We start from the raw sequence: 13,888 nt of genomic DNA, 5'->3' as shown, positions 1-13,888 counted from the left end.
CAAACACATGACCTCGTCATGCTAGGCAGTGAACCACCATAGCCACTAAGCCAATGCAGCAGGCGACTGCTGACCTGTGACATCGCGACCCATTCGGCTGATGTCGGCAGAAGGGAGATTGGCCTGCAAGAAAAAGGAGAGAGAGGCGTTTAGCTGATCCCTGCCAACGGAGCATCCATATCTTGCACTTGAGAATGTGCCAGCATGCTGTGCTTTTTCTTGAGAACAGCAAAAAAAAATAAATTCGAGACATTTCATACGCTTGGAAACGCAGACAATACAGGCAGTGTTTAAACCCTCGTGTTTCTGAAGAAAGATAAAGGCTACTTGACTACTCGAGAGGCAGTGTGCCTCACACAGAGCTCTTGCGGCCTGCAAGTGTTGGGATTGACATCTAGTCTCTTCATGCCCACAAATGTCATGGATCGCTGCTCTGTTGTGAGTAGTACTAGTAAGCTGTTGCTTTGCGCATCATGTTGAAGCAGTCAACTTCTCCCTCATTCTGCGAGACAGTTCTTAGCTCTAGAATACTCGTCTGCATGGACTGCTAAATGTGCACGCCTTCTGCTCTGAGAGAAGATATTAATTTGAGTCCCAAGTTGATTTTCCCACTCTGGTTCATGGGGAAACGATGACAGCAATGCGCAACTGCTACACAGAAGTGAGAAAGAACACTCGAGTTTCAGTGTCTGATGCAGCAGAATTTTTATATATAATAATAATAACTTTATTTCCATCTACTTGATGGAGGAGGCTGCAAGTAAAAGCTGCTCGAGTCGAGGCAGCTTAACGAGGCGCGCAGCCCCCTTACAGAATATTGGGCAACAATTCATACATGTACATACACACATACATGCCCTCTACATGCTTCATAGAAAATTGCCGGAAATTGTTAGAACAAAGTGTTTTGAAGCATCAAATTTATGATGCTCCCAGTCTATCTTTAAAACTACTGGTGATATTTTATTTTGATGACTTGTTGCATTTTAGCTTCCATATAAGAGCAATCAATCTAATTCATGTGCGCCCCTAACCCTAACATTGACATTTTTTGCGATGTGGCTGTGTACAGACACCTCCTCATAATGGCTTGTACAAAAAGTCCTGTAAGCATTGAACAATATGTCATGACTTGGATAAGTTGAAAACTGTTGGTGTAGCAGATAGTCTGTGCAAAGTCTATGCACTAATGCAAATGCACAGGAAAAAAGCATGTAGTGCAGCACGTCGTTTTACTTTGTGGTGGGGAGTACACACAGCAAGATTTGAAGTAATAGCTGTGAGCGAGATGTCACTCATGTGATGAAAATGTTTGTCTGTGAAAACTTGACCAGATCCAAAGGACTTAACCGGTTTGTTTGCAAACTTGGGACACCTTGTTGCTTCAGAGGAGGGAACGAAATTTTATAAGGCAGTTTTGCGGGGCCTGTTAGCATTTGTATGTATTTTCGAGACTGAACTGGAAACGAATGTCGTCTGTGGTAATGGCAGGGGGAAAAAAGCACTTTTTCTCCAGCTGGAATGGTCACGACAGGTGGTGCCGTGTTGTGTCCAACAATGAAAGAAGAATATTAAATTTAATTCGAAGAAAGCACACATACTGCATCACTATATGGCCCCAAACAATACTCGCTGTTGAATGCCATGTTTGAATGAAATTTGAGTGTGGATGATGGCAGTTTAGCCAGAAAAGTCTGGCTCTCTGAGTGAAACAGCTCCCGCTGCTATATTATGCTCATTATGACCAGGACAAAAGTTTATTGCATTTAATGCTCCAGTTTGATATTTCGCCATGTGCAATTGGCAGTGCGAAGTATTAAAAGAATAACATGATTTGTGAACAGTGAGTGAGTGATTTGCTGACCAAACTAATAGGACCAAATTCGTCTTTGTTCAAAAGCTTTTAGCATCTACACACCCGTAGTTATTTCTCTAGATCTTACGACTCGTCTCTCCTTTGCCCGCAGCTCTGGTGTCCGATGGAGCGGTGGGGGACGCAGTGTCTCCGAGGTCAAGGAGCTCGCTTACGCCCGCCTGCAGGCAGAGCTGTCACGTGCGCAGCAGGTATCCAAATGGCATTCTTGCTTTTTGTTGCAAGGCTGACTGCTTCCCAGCAACACTTCCAAGATGCAAATTTTAGCCAGCATCTATGCGCTCTACATCTATGCACTATACCTTTAGTACAGTATCTGCATCTCTTTGAGCTTGCCGACAGTTAACTGAAGCCTGTGTAAAGGTACTGTATAGAAATTTTGTTCTGTTTTCCTTATTCGATTGCTGTTGACACTGTAATGCTACTATAGTGTCTCAATTCCTTGAGGATGCAACAAATAGTTATGTTGCCTTTTAATGCAACAAGAGCGGTTTAAAAAGTGCAGCTTGGCTTCTAACAAGAAAAGAAAAAGAAACTATCGCAGTCACCAAAACCTGATGTGGTAGGCTTTTGCTACCAGGCACCATTAGCGCGTACACGCGCTATGACCTTGCTGCAGAGTCCATTCAGCATTCCACGGGACAAGAAGAGAGAGCAGGTTCCCCCCTCTGTTAGCAAGCAAAGCGCTCAATTGGAAGGGCCAGTTTGGCAGCTTTCAGCGACGCGGTAATCGTATGGCCGCACCAGGCTGGCTGGCATGCTCTTGAGTTGTTTGTGATACCAGGTGACCGGGACCTCCACTTTTGGGGATGGGAGTAATCCCCCTTTTCATGTCCAAAGCTGCACTACATGTCGCATACATTTTGAATGGGTCATATACAAGGCACTGTGATTGATTATTTGTCTGGTGCTCTCAAATAATTGAGGCTTTGTGCGATAGTTATAGAGCCAACAGCAACCTAAAAAGGCAAGAAAGCAACAGCAAAACGCGTGTCACAAAATTTTTGTTTTAGAAGTCCTGTAAACGGTTCTGCAAATTGTAAAGCAACAAAGTTATGGCTTGTCGGCTTGTACGATGGCAGTGGCATCGAGAAGTAACTTGTGGAGCATGAGAATCTTCTCACAGCCCCACTGTCGGAGAAAAAAATGTCAGGACTGATATCTTAAAGGGTCCCTGAAACAGTTTGGACATGCTTTGTAGACGCGTAGGCTACAGCTACCATAAAACATTAGCGCCACAATTTAAGCGAAGCGTCTCATATTAGGACAGCTGCAGACGATTACAAGTTACCCTCCTCTCTAGCCATGCTTTTTCTCCTCAACTCGTTTGCCAACAGATCGAGGCTAAGCTCTACCTTCACTGGCTCTCTGTCACGATGTGACATACACTGGCTCTCTGTCACGATGTGACATAATGACGTCTACTGCTGGTTGTCGTAGAGCCAGTGCGCAAAGCCTCTTTGACCTCTCCGCTAGCCGCCTGGCCATCGATGCTCCATGAGATTTATCCAAGCAAACATGCATTCTAAGCTATCTGTCACAGCACCGACTGTGCCCGGTATCCTGGTACCCGAATTGTCATTGTGTATTCTCTTTCCGTTAATCTTTTTTATAGAAACAAATTAACTAACATTCCAACTATTATGAACAACATTTGTTCACCATAAAGTGGAAAAATTATCGATGATGTGACCTGGCTGACCAATCGGATAGCTCGCCCAACCTACGTCAGTTGGGCCAAACACGTGAATTGGGATGGGGTGGCTGAAAACTTAGGAGAGCGATGCTGCTGCAATCAGTAGCGATGCACATCTTAAAACTTATAATAAATTCTGTGCTTTACATGGAGTGCCTAAATGTGTCACTTAATGATCAGGAGGACCTACCCTAACGACTCAGTATCTTTGTACAAAATCATCAAAATCGTTTCAGGGTCCCTTTAAAGTAAAGCTAGTTCAAGAGAACAGAAGCCTTGGCAAGTTTGTGTGTGTTCACCAGTATTTGTCCTTTCTTCGTCCTTTGTCTGTTGGCACTTAGTCCTCATGAAAGCTTGTTCGTGCATTTGCCAAGTTTATTCTGCTGCATTGAACTATTTTTGCATATTCGTTGAATTTTGCTGTAGCAAAATTTGACCATGTGAGAGAGATTGTGGAAACTGTCGAGATCACACATGTGGTCAAGAAACAAGCAATGCACCGTCCCAGCCTTCATGAATGACACTATCCAGCAGAGAGATAGTCTTCTTGGCTCACCTAGTCCTTCGTGAACTATAATTAACTCATGCGCAATCACACGGGCCACCTCTCAAACAACCCCTTACTGTCTTTCTCACTAGAGCATAATATTTCGTTCACTTGTTTGTTCGTACTACAGTGCTCGCACTTTCGAGAAATACAGCACTGTGGCAGATGCTGCAAGCTGCATCACTGAAGCAAATATTGAAGCACTAAATCTCTTTGAACTAGCGGAGGAGATGCAAGTTGGATAAAAATTTAAAGAGATATTCGCGTGACATTTCTGACATGTCATCTTTTTTTTTAAAGATTAAAGGAAGCTTCATACCTTCTAAATCCTAGAAGAAATGCCAGCAAAAATTGGAACATTCTAAATAATTTACTATTCTTACTTGTTTCTACTAAGCACTTTTGATTTCTGTATCCAGGGGGGCGAATGCTGTGTCATGACATCATGGCATGCTGGCTCATTTCATTTCTATGATCACTGTGGTTGCGACATGCAAGCACAGCCAAAAGACATGTTCAGAGCACTCCTGCTTACTCTCTTCATGAGAGCACTGTCATCATACCTTGCCTCATTGCTACACAATGTCGGCAAATTTTACTCCGTGTCATAACGTCACAATAATGCTGACTCCAAGCCTGGCATTTTCAGACCAAATTTAGTACCAAATTAAAGCAGACCGATAACTAATGGGCAGATCTTTTTTTTTTGTCCATCTGTCCTGTCGGAATTTGCAAATATGTAATTAGTTAAGGGTGTGTTGTACGACTGTGTGTGCGATGTCGATGGTGGTGTGTGTCCACACAGGAGCTGCGCCTCCGCGACGAGGAAGTGGCTCGGCTGAGCCAGATCAGAGACCAGGTGGGCGCCGAGCTGGAGGAGCTCACCGCTAGCCTATTTGAGGTGAGTGCCCAGAGTGGCAGTATGTGGTACTCTCAATTCAGTCTCACCGTGTCTGCGTGCAAAAAAGTTGCCATTCTACAAGTGAGCACCAACAGTACTAGCAAAAAGGGCACAGGCTAACTGTCATGTGTCTGAGCTTTTCGAGAGTAAAAAGCAAAAATATGGCGCTGCTCGATTTCTGAACGAAACTAGGTTTCCCTAGAAGCAGTGGCCACTGAGTGCTATGAGAACTGTAAAAGTTTTCACAAATAGGTTTGCAGGTATGTGGCACTGAAATGTGTATTACCCTTGGAAGAAGAGTACATTTCGAGAGCATGGAGTGGAAGGCAATAAGGGTATCTAGTGGTAGAGAAACACGACACGGCACCACCACTGACCGCAGCAATACCTTCAGGCACCACAAAGCTCTCATACAACAGCATGTGCATCTCATAGAGTTAGTTGATGTTTGGCAAAGAATGTGCCTGTTTGAGTACAAAAATGGACAAGGGAACCAAATAAAGCTATCCACTTTATAATGGCAGGAAGAGCCAAAGAAATGAATTTGTTTATATTAAGGAATGATGCACTTAGAAGGGCATGGATATTTAGGTAGCGTTTGCTATTTCGTTGCAAAATTCAGTTAATAACCAAGCCAGCAACTGGCACATCTGCACATGAAGTGCAAAGGGCTATACATATGTCAACTCAGTGTACGTATTTGTGCTGTCTTGTGATGAGCCGTGTCAGGTGATGTAGTTTGCGGGAAATGGAAGTCTGCGGGAGCCTTCGGGAAAAACCACTACTGCAGTAAAACTGTGTTCCTTGCTGTGTTCTGCATGCCTCATTTGCTTTGCAGCTGCAGCTGCGGCATGCAGTTGGTAAACGGCCAGCCGCATATTTGACATATGGTTTTGCAGCCACATTTTCTGGGTGACACACTGCGAGGACACCTGTGTGCTCGTGTTCCACTGAACATTGAAGAGCTCCATGTTATTTAGATTGCACAGTGCTATATGTACCACTGCATGGATGGAGTGCATTAGGTAACGCAGTACCGTACAGTAGACTTCCGTTATTTCGGCTCAGGTTGAACCGACTTTACAGTCAGTTCGATCACGGCTCAAGGTCTTGGCCAGCACCCATACATTTCTATGGGCCTAAACTTCCGTTATTTCGATCTCAAAATTGGCCTTTGCCCTATAATTTGAACTTGACTGGTCAGCTTCGCCACAATACAGTCATGTTATGCGCTGAAACATGTACAATATATTGCGGTGAAGCATACCAAGATTGCAAAGGTGCCACTATCACGGGGCAAAGCAGGTGTTCCTTAATTTTACAGGCGTGCACGCACCATCTCCAGTCGCAGTGCGAGCACCTTGGCGCCTAATAAACATACTGGCAGCCATTCAAAGCTGTTTCTGACGTAGCTGTGCGATTTGAGCCCTCGTTTCGCCCACCATGCGTGTCTCTCATATAGGACCTTTAACGTCGTTTAACGCGCGCTAAGACGTTTAACGCACTACCTAGTTATACGGCAGCGCACGCACTGTGAACCGAAAAGTAAAGAAAAACCATCTGTGTTGCGAGAAAGCTAGCGAAAGGAAAGGTTGAAAAAAACTGAAGGGGACGCTTAAAGCCAATGAAACCAACGCTTGAAACCCTGAAGGCCTGCAAGTAAACTTATTGGGCGTCTTGGTGCTCGTACTGTGACTGGGGACGGCGCATGTGCGAGTGTAAATTTAGTAACACGTGCTATGTCCCGCAACAGTGGCACCTTCCCCGTATTGTATGTTTCACTGCATAACATGTCTGTATTGCGGCGAAGTTTAAAAACAATACTGTCAAGTGAATTAACCATGTGTTTTGGCATTTTTTCTGCATTTGTGTAATTCTACCTGCCGGATAGTCTGACCAGTTTCGTCAGTTCCATCAGGATCGAATTAACGGAAGTCGACTGTACTATATTGCAACTGGTGGTATATAAATGCAAAACGTTTAAAAGCTCGGCCTTGATGGCATCATTCTTGCAGGCTTTGCTAGCCCCCGCTCACTTTTATGTACATGCATGCCCTGTGGAGCCAGTGCCATCCTTATCAGCACAGATGTGAAAGTGCCTAGTCCCATCGTGAGCGGGACTCTACAAGTTCTATTCATAAATATGTTGACTTAAGATAGTGTAAATTGTGAAAGAATGCCTACAAGCTTGAGGATTAGATAAGGAAGTGAAATAGGGATGTGGAGAAAGTTAATTTCGAAAGTAACAAGTCTAAAAAATGTGCCTTGTCTTTTTGAAGTCACAATGAGGGACAGAAGACCTTACCTCATTTCTGGCTTCTGCAGCATTACTTCAGAAATGAAGTAAAATGCAACGTTTTTCAATCAATCTTCAGTTTCAGCAAATGAGCACAAGTCAGGGCACATTAGCAGGCATGAAGTCAGTGAACACACAAGACTCACATTGTGTAAAGTTCAAAACCTCTTGAATGCACTTGGTGAACGTAAAATTCCATTGAAACAGTGTACACAGGCATTCGAAGGAGTGGTTATTCTGCTGACTTACGTGATTGAGTTGTGAATAACAAAACGCAAGGTGGAGGCATGCATGCACAGTTACTGGCATTAGGCTTAACAAAACAAGAGGTGTATTCTCTGATAAAAAGGTGTTCGGAATAACAGAATATTTTGGCGCCACATTGGTCAACCTACAAATGTAGAGTAAAAATTTGGATGCACTAAGATGAAGTTGAACGTAAGCTAAGTATGCTTTACTGCGAGGAAAAGCAAAGTGCAAACATTTTTTTGTAGCCGTTAAATAAAAGTGAATGTACTGTTGTTGCTGTTCTCCAGGAAGCAAACAACATGGTGCGGGAGGCCAACATGAAGCAGGCAGGAGCTGAGAAACGGCTCCAGGAAGCTACTCTGAAGGTGTGTGCAGATGGCTGCCACTGCTTTTGCAGTCGAACTTCATGGCATCCTTTCCACTCTCATGTTGTAGTAGTCGTTCTTAAGTTTGGGAATATGTCAATACAATGTGCTCATCCATGTGAGGTACAACTGAGCGTACCATATTTGAATGGCGGCGTTGTTAAGCATGGGAGAAGAAAAGAAACTGGGTGGGAGCATTATGTCATGCAACCAGACTTGGTAAGCCAGCTCTCCGTGGTGCCATCCTTTTCGCTTTTTTTTTTCTCTCTAAAAAGTCAGCCCAACACTTGACCTGGCAATTTGCAGACTCGGCGCAGTGTAGTACTTGGTTCCCGGTAGGCTTCAATTGGTGCTCATTTGTATGGGGGGTGCTTTGCCAATGACTTCGTGCACATTTTCCTCCAACATGCTTGTGCAGCTTCATTAATTTATTGCAACATGCAATATTTATCGTCTTTGTTGCAAAGTGCGAGTGCTGCAGCAGCACGTTGCTTTTGCTGCTGTTGGAAGAGCATGCGCTTGGCATTGCGGTGGAAGCCATTAACCCTTTGAGGGTCGATATTTTTCGCCATATGCGACCACCCAGGGCTGATATTTTTTTCTGGGGGACCTATTTCGAAAAAAGATCACCGTAATTTTTCTAGTGTGACCGTAAAGTGAGAAAAAAATATTTTGTGTTGGCATATATGTACTGTTTATTCGTGAATAACAACAATCAAAAAAAGGAAATAAAGTTATAAGAATAAAAAATTTGATGCATTGTTATACACATAGTTCAAGGCTTAGAAAATGCACACACGAGATTATTTCTATTTCGCAACTCTCAAATGTTCCTGCTGTTACGCTACTATTTACGTCCATAGCGTAATCTAACTGCATAGGTGTGGTTGTGTACCCGTCAAAAAAGCAAACGTGTGACAAACTTCTGCTAATCTTCATCTTATCGCCAACCAGAGGCAATTAGTTTTCGCGCGTCTCCAAAAAAGAAAAGAAAGAAAAGATAATGCATGCACGGCGGCATCCTTTCTATGCGCACCCCTGTGAGCACTAAGCGAGCGAGAAACAGGCGGTCGTCCTTTGAGCGATTAGTAACGAGATAGCTATCAGTTTTGCGAGTGCAAGAAGCCGAAACCGCCCGTGGAATAGAACCGAAACCACTGCCCGCCCGCACGTGCGGCAACGCGTGAGTGGTAGTCTATAGACATGCCGGAGCAAACTAGCTCTAAAACAAACCATGCAACGAAAAACTAGAGAGAGAGAGGCGTGAGAAAAAATTCCTTGTATTCCCACATAGTGGCAGCGCATGCCAGAAAAGAAAGCTAGGAAATAGGCACACTTTTAAATGTACAGAAGGCGCATTAAATATACGGCATCGACCATTTTGGGCTTATTCGCGGCTCCATATATTTACGTCACTGACCCTCAATGGGTTAAAATTTGATGCGTTATGATTACATGCTGGGCGAACTTCATCTGGCTTCAATTTTATTTCGGGATGTTCCTTCATAGTTCTTTCCTTCCTGTTTTGGTTTTAAGATTGCCACTATTTCTTCTTGTTTCTTGTCTTTACTTTCATATGCCAAACGTTGCGTAATTAAAGAAGCTGAATGTGCGTCACTATTCCAGCCTGCTTGTCCATGCCTCAAATTTTGCACTGTGATAGCATTTCACAGTGGATGCTGTTTAATCCCACATTTGAGTATGTTCTTGCCTGTTTTGCTTAGAAAAAGTAAAGAAATGCTTTGTCTGTGGCTGAAGCAAAAATAAAAAGCTGGTTTTGTCACAGACAAAGTGGTGGCATCTTTTATTGTCAGGGTGGAACAAGGCATGCACTTTTTTGCCATAACAGTGACAAATGATGCCCCTATTTCGTTAGAATAAAATCTACATTTTTGCAGATCGTAGCAAAAAGTCGCTGCATTGAAGGCTCTCTTTTCGTGTCATAACTACAGCGACGTTGCACCTCTGTCTCGGGAAGTGTATCGCATTACACTTGGCAGTGCATGTTGACAGGTTAGAAAGGTCAAACAAAAATGATTGCAGCATTTTCTTCGTGCTTGTTCAAACCTGATTGTGGCCATACTACCTGCAATTCTTCAGACACAAGGTGTGAACGTACGATGACACGAAGTCAGTATGGCACTATCTCCATTCAGTCGTCCATTCTCACCTTATGCCTGAAGATGCAAAACCAACTTGCCCAAGCTTTTGTCTTACTATGCATGAGCCATTATCTCATTGGTAGGTCTGCATTGTAGCTTCTTCCCACCTTTAGAATAATTTGAAGGCGTGCGAAAACCTTGCTTTCCTCAGTAACTCTGAAACTGAAGCAGTTAATCTCTACTCTTACCAACAAACTGTCAAGCGTATTTCCCGAGTGTTCAGAGAATGCGTGATCCCTTTTTGTACAATAGTCAAAATGATGACCCAGGAAGTGCCGAGTGATTGATGGCTTGTCTGACGACTGCAGGTGGAAGTGTTGCAAGCGGAAGTGAGCGCCCTCAAGGCGCTCGTTCTCACTTCGACACCCAGCCGGCCCAACACGCACCTTCACCCACAGCTCAGTCGGCACCGGCACCGGCGGTCACCCTCCAACTACGAGCTGGCCACGTGTCGGCCACCTTCCCCACCCAGCCAGCAGGTGTCCCAGCAGCAGCAACAGCAGCAGCAGGGCCAGTCCCAGTCGGGCCAGGCTGGCAGCGATGGAACGAGCCCTGACCTCTCAGAGGTGACTGCATCAAATTGCCACCATGTTGTTTATTTTTTATTGCGAAATACTGCTCGCACTTTTGGCCCATCGGTGGTCGTGGCGCCTCCTTACACAGCTGTGCGTCATGTGACCGTGTGACATCACGCCAGACCGAGAGACGGCGCCCCAGCTCGCAGCATCGATGGTGGAGGCGAAGCCTTGCGCGCCGCTGCTGCGGCGCTACCGAGAGAGGGCGCTCGCTGGTGTGACGTCACGCCAGACCGAGAGACAGGGCCCCAGCTCGCGGCATCGATGGTGGAGGCGAAGCCTTGCGCGCCGCTGCTGCGGCGCTACCGAGAGAGGGCACTCACTGGTGTGACGTCACGCTAGCAGGATAAATGGGGCTACAGCTCAGCTCCTCGCAGTGGTCGGCGCACTGCCTTGCGCTATGTCGGATGATGTATAGCCATAAGTTTAACAAAGGGCAACCATGTCCACACCATCAGCCGAACCAAGGCGCAGCCAAGGGTATTGCTTTCGCAATCTTCCAGGCTTAACCAAGCTAAGCCTTCAGCCAATTGTTTTTAATGCGATCGGCATTATTAGATTATTTCATGAACTTTCCAGGAGCTGTCTGTCTCTTTCTGTATGTCTATACAGTGAAATCTCTATATAACGAACTTCACGCGACCGCAACAAATTGTTTGTGATTCTGAAAGATTGCTGTAGTGAAACTCCCAAAATTAACCATTTCACCCATCAACCTATGAGTTTATCAGTTGTCACCGTAGGAGCTATCCACGAAAATGTCGCTGTTGGCTCTCGGCGTGTGCTGTTACTACTTTCCATAGATTCTGCCATAATGCACCACCACATACACAAAAGAGCGGCGCGCGCCAAATAGGCATTGAACCCGAGAAAACCAATAACAAAGAAGTTCCGTGTTGCCTGTAAAGCTTAGCGTTTCTTTGTGTTTGTTTTTCACATCTTTTGCCGTGGACACTGCAGCTGTCTCGCTTGAGGTGGCCACCTGAACTATTCCATAGTGCAAGCGCGTGTAAACGACACCATCTGGCAAGCTAGACCGTGTGGCATCCCCACAAGCACGGAGGTTACATTTCTCCACGGGCATAGCTGGTGCGGCCGCAGAGAGAAGTTTGAAAGAAAGAAGAGGCGTGCACAGAAAGGGAAAGGTGAACTAGGGGACACTTGTCTGGGCGGACCATGCACTTGCAAAACCTAATGCATTGTCGCCTCCGTAAAAGAAAAAGAAAAAAAAAGTCCCCTCCAAGCATTCTTTTTCTCCGGTACCGTCTCGGGTTTTCCTAACCGATGTGCCGTGGCATCCGCTTTCTGCACCTTGCTGTCTGCTAGCCTAGTGTTCCGGCTGCTGCAAAGGATGCGCGGAAATCTATGAATCCCCAGATTTCGCAATATTAGTTCATAGTACTGGGGCATTGTTAATATGACACGGAAGCTGAATAATGATCGTTATTCTGAAAAGTTAGGTATTCTGATGTTTGCAGTATTGAAATACTTTTATGTTTAAACTATAAGCAATCAGCAGGGGATTTCTGTAAAGTTTCTCAATCTGAAAAGTTTGTTAATGTGATGTTCGTAGTAACAAGGCTTAACTGTGACTGTTCTCCTGCCAACTTTGGTCACTGGGTAGTCCATGGTCTAGTCGTCGAAGCATTGTGCTGCTGTGATAATGGAACCAAGTTTGATGCCAATGTGACATTTCATATGTGACGTTCATTGTTTAACTCGTTTTACTGCAACTTGTGTTACTGGGTATAAACCACTACTTATGTGCCACTCTCTGATGAACTTCATTCATCCCAACTTGGATCACTGGTTATGTGAAACTATAGATATGTGCTGGCTGTTAATGAACCTCTATAACACCAACTTGGTTCACTGGGTATGTGGCATTAGATATGTGCTGTAAGTTATGTGCTGCTCATCAGTGAACCTGTTTCATGCTAACTTGAGTCACGTGTATGTGCCATTGCATTTGTGTTGCTTTTCAACAACAAAAAACAATAAAAGTTGCCCCATTAGTGAGTGGAGTTGAATCTGGTTCATAAATATTCAGACCATATTTGAACGTATATTCATGCAAGTGCCATGCTGCAGCGGCGCTAGATAGTCCAGCACGTCCTGAAGGAATTGCGAGAGAGCGTCCCGGTTGCATACACACCCCATACATATGGTGGTCATAATACAGTGTATCAATACATTGCTTCAATACCAATCTTAATGACGTCAAGATTGATCATGAGGTGGGTTCTGCCAGATTTTTTCTTTAGTGCAATTAGCATTCTTTGGCTACCTCGCATGCTTTCCGGTGTCTGTCTATCTTTCTCGAAGCTCTTTCCCACCAACTTAGGTCACTGCATAGTCCGTATTTTAATGGGTAAAATTCCAGGCTGCTGTGCTGAGGAAACCCGTCTTGAAACCAGCTATCAAACCAACTTGGATCGCTGGGCATGTGACACTCGGTATGTGCCGTGCTTCAATTACAAAAAAATTTAGGGTTGTGTGAATAATCGAAAATTACAAACATTATCGAATATAATATTTTTAAACATATTCGATTTGAAAACTAGGCATGTGGAAATTTTACGGTATTACTACCCAGTCAAATATACGAAACGGATCGAACTTATTGCTGGCTGTGTGGGGGAAAACAAGGTTCTTAGCGTTTATCCCTTACTAATCTAAGTACGTGTGTCCGATATTGTGCTGAATTTTGCAATAATGTCATACTGCTGGCGAAATTTCACCTGTAAAACATGCTTAGCCAGTGGACAGCTAAGTTATGCAGGAAAGCCAGACTCAGTAGCAAGGGGCACGATTTTGCGAACAGCGAGGGTGCACTTTTCTGTAAGTTCAACCTCCAATCCTGAGCTTATTGCTTCACAGCAAGTGCAATGAGTGATGGAGGGTCAAATGCGTCTGAGTTTACGGGAAATTGATGTGGTATAATAAGGCACAAGTTGGCGAGCATAGACAACTAGTAGAAATTGTTCAATTTTCTAAAGCTAACTTGAGCCAAATACACAATAGTACAAATACACAATAGTATAACAGCTTATTAGCTAAATATTTTGCCAATGACAATGCAATTATAGTGTTTGAAGTTATTAAAATAAACCAACTTCCTATTACATGCATGTGCACGTCATTATTTGATATTACATTCGACGTGAAGTATTCATATTACATTCATATTTGAAAAGTTTGATATTGGCACACCCTTAAAAAGA

At 44.2% G+C, this 13,888-nt stretch overlaps 1 protein-coding gene across 3 annotated transcripts in view; it reads left to right on the top strand.

Moving 5' to 3' along the window:
• The window catches only part of LOC142563795 (uncharacterized), a 59,243-nt gene that overhangs the window by 25,267 nt on the left and 20,088 nt on the right, over positions 1–13,888 (top strand). For all 3 annotated transcript variants that reach the window (XM_075674413.1, XM_075674411.1, XM_075674412.1), the window contains exons 5-8: positions 1,968–2,064; positions 4,922–5,017; positions 7,850–7,927; positions 10,398–10,655. In XM_075674413.1, the coding sequence (XP_075530528.1) occupies positions 1,968–2,064; positions 4,922–5,017; positions 7,850–7,927; positions 10,398–10,655 (529 nt within the window). The remainder of the gene's footprint in view (positions 1–1,967; positions 2,065–4,921; positions 5,018–7,849; positions 7,928–10,397; positions 10,656–13,888) is intronic.

This window comes from Dermacentor variabilis, chromosome 11, assembly GCF_050947875.1.
Source record: "Dermacentor variabilis isolate Ectoservices chromosome 11, ASM5094787v1, whole genome shotgun sequence".
NCBI lineage: Eukaryota > Metazoa > Arthropoda > Arachnida > Ixodida > Ixodidae > Dermacentor > Dermacentor variabilis.
This window is presented reverse-complemented; position numbering and strand designations above follow the sequence as displayed.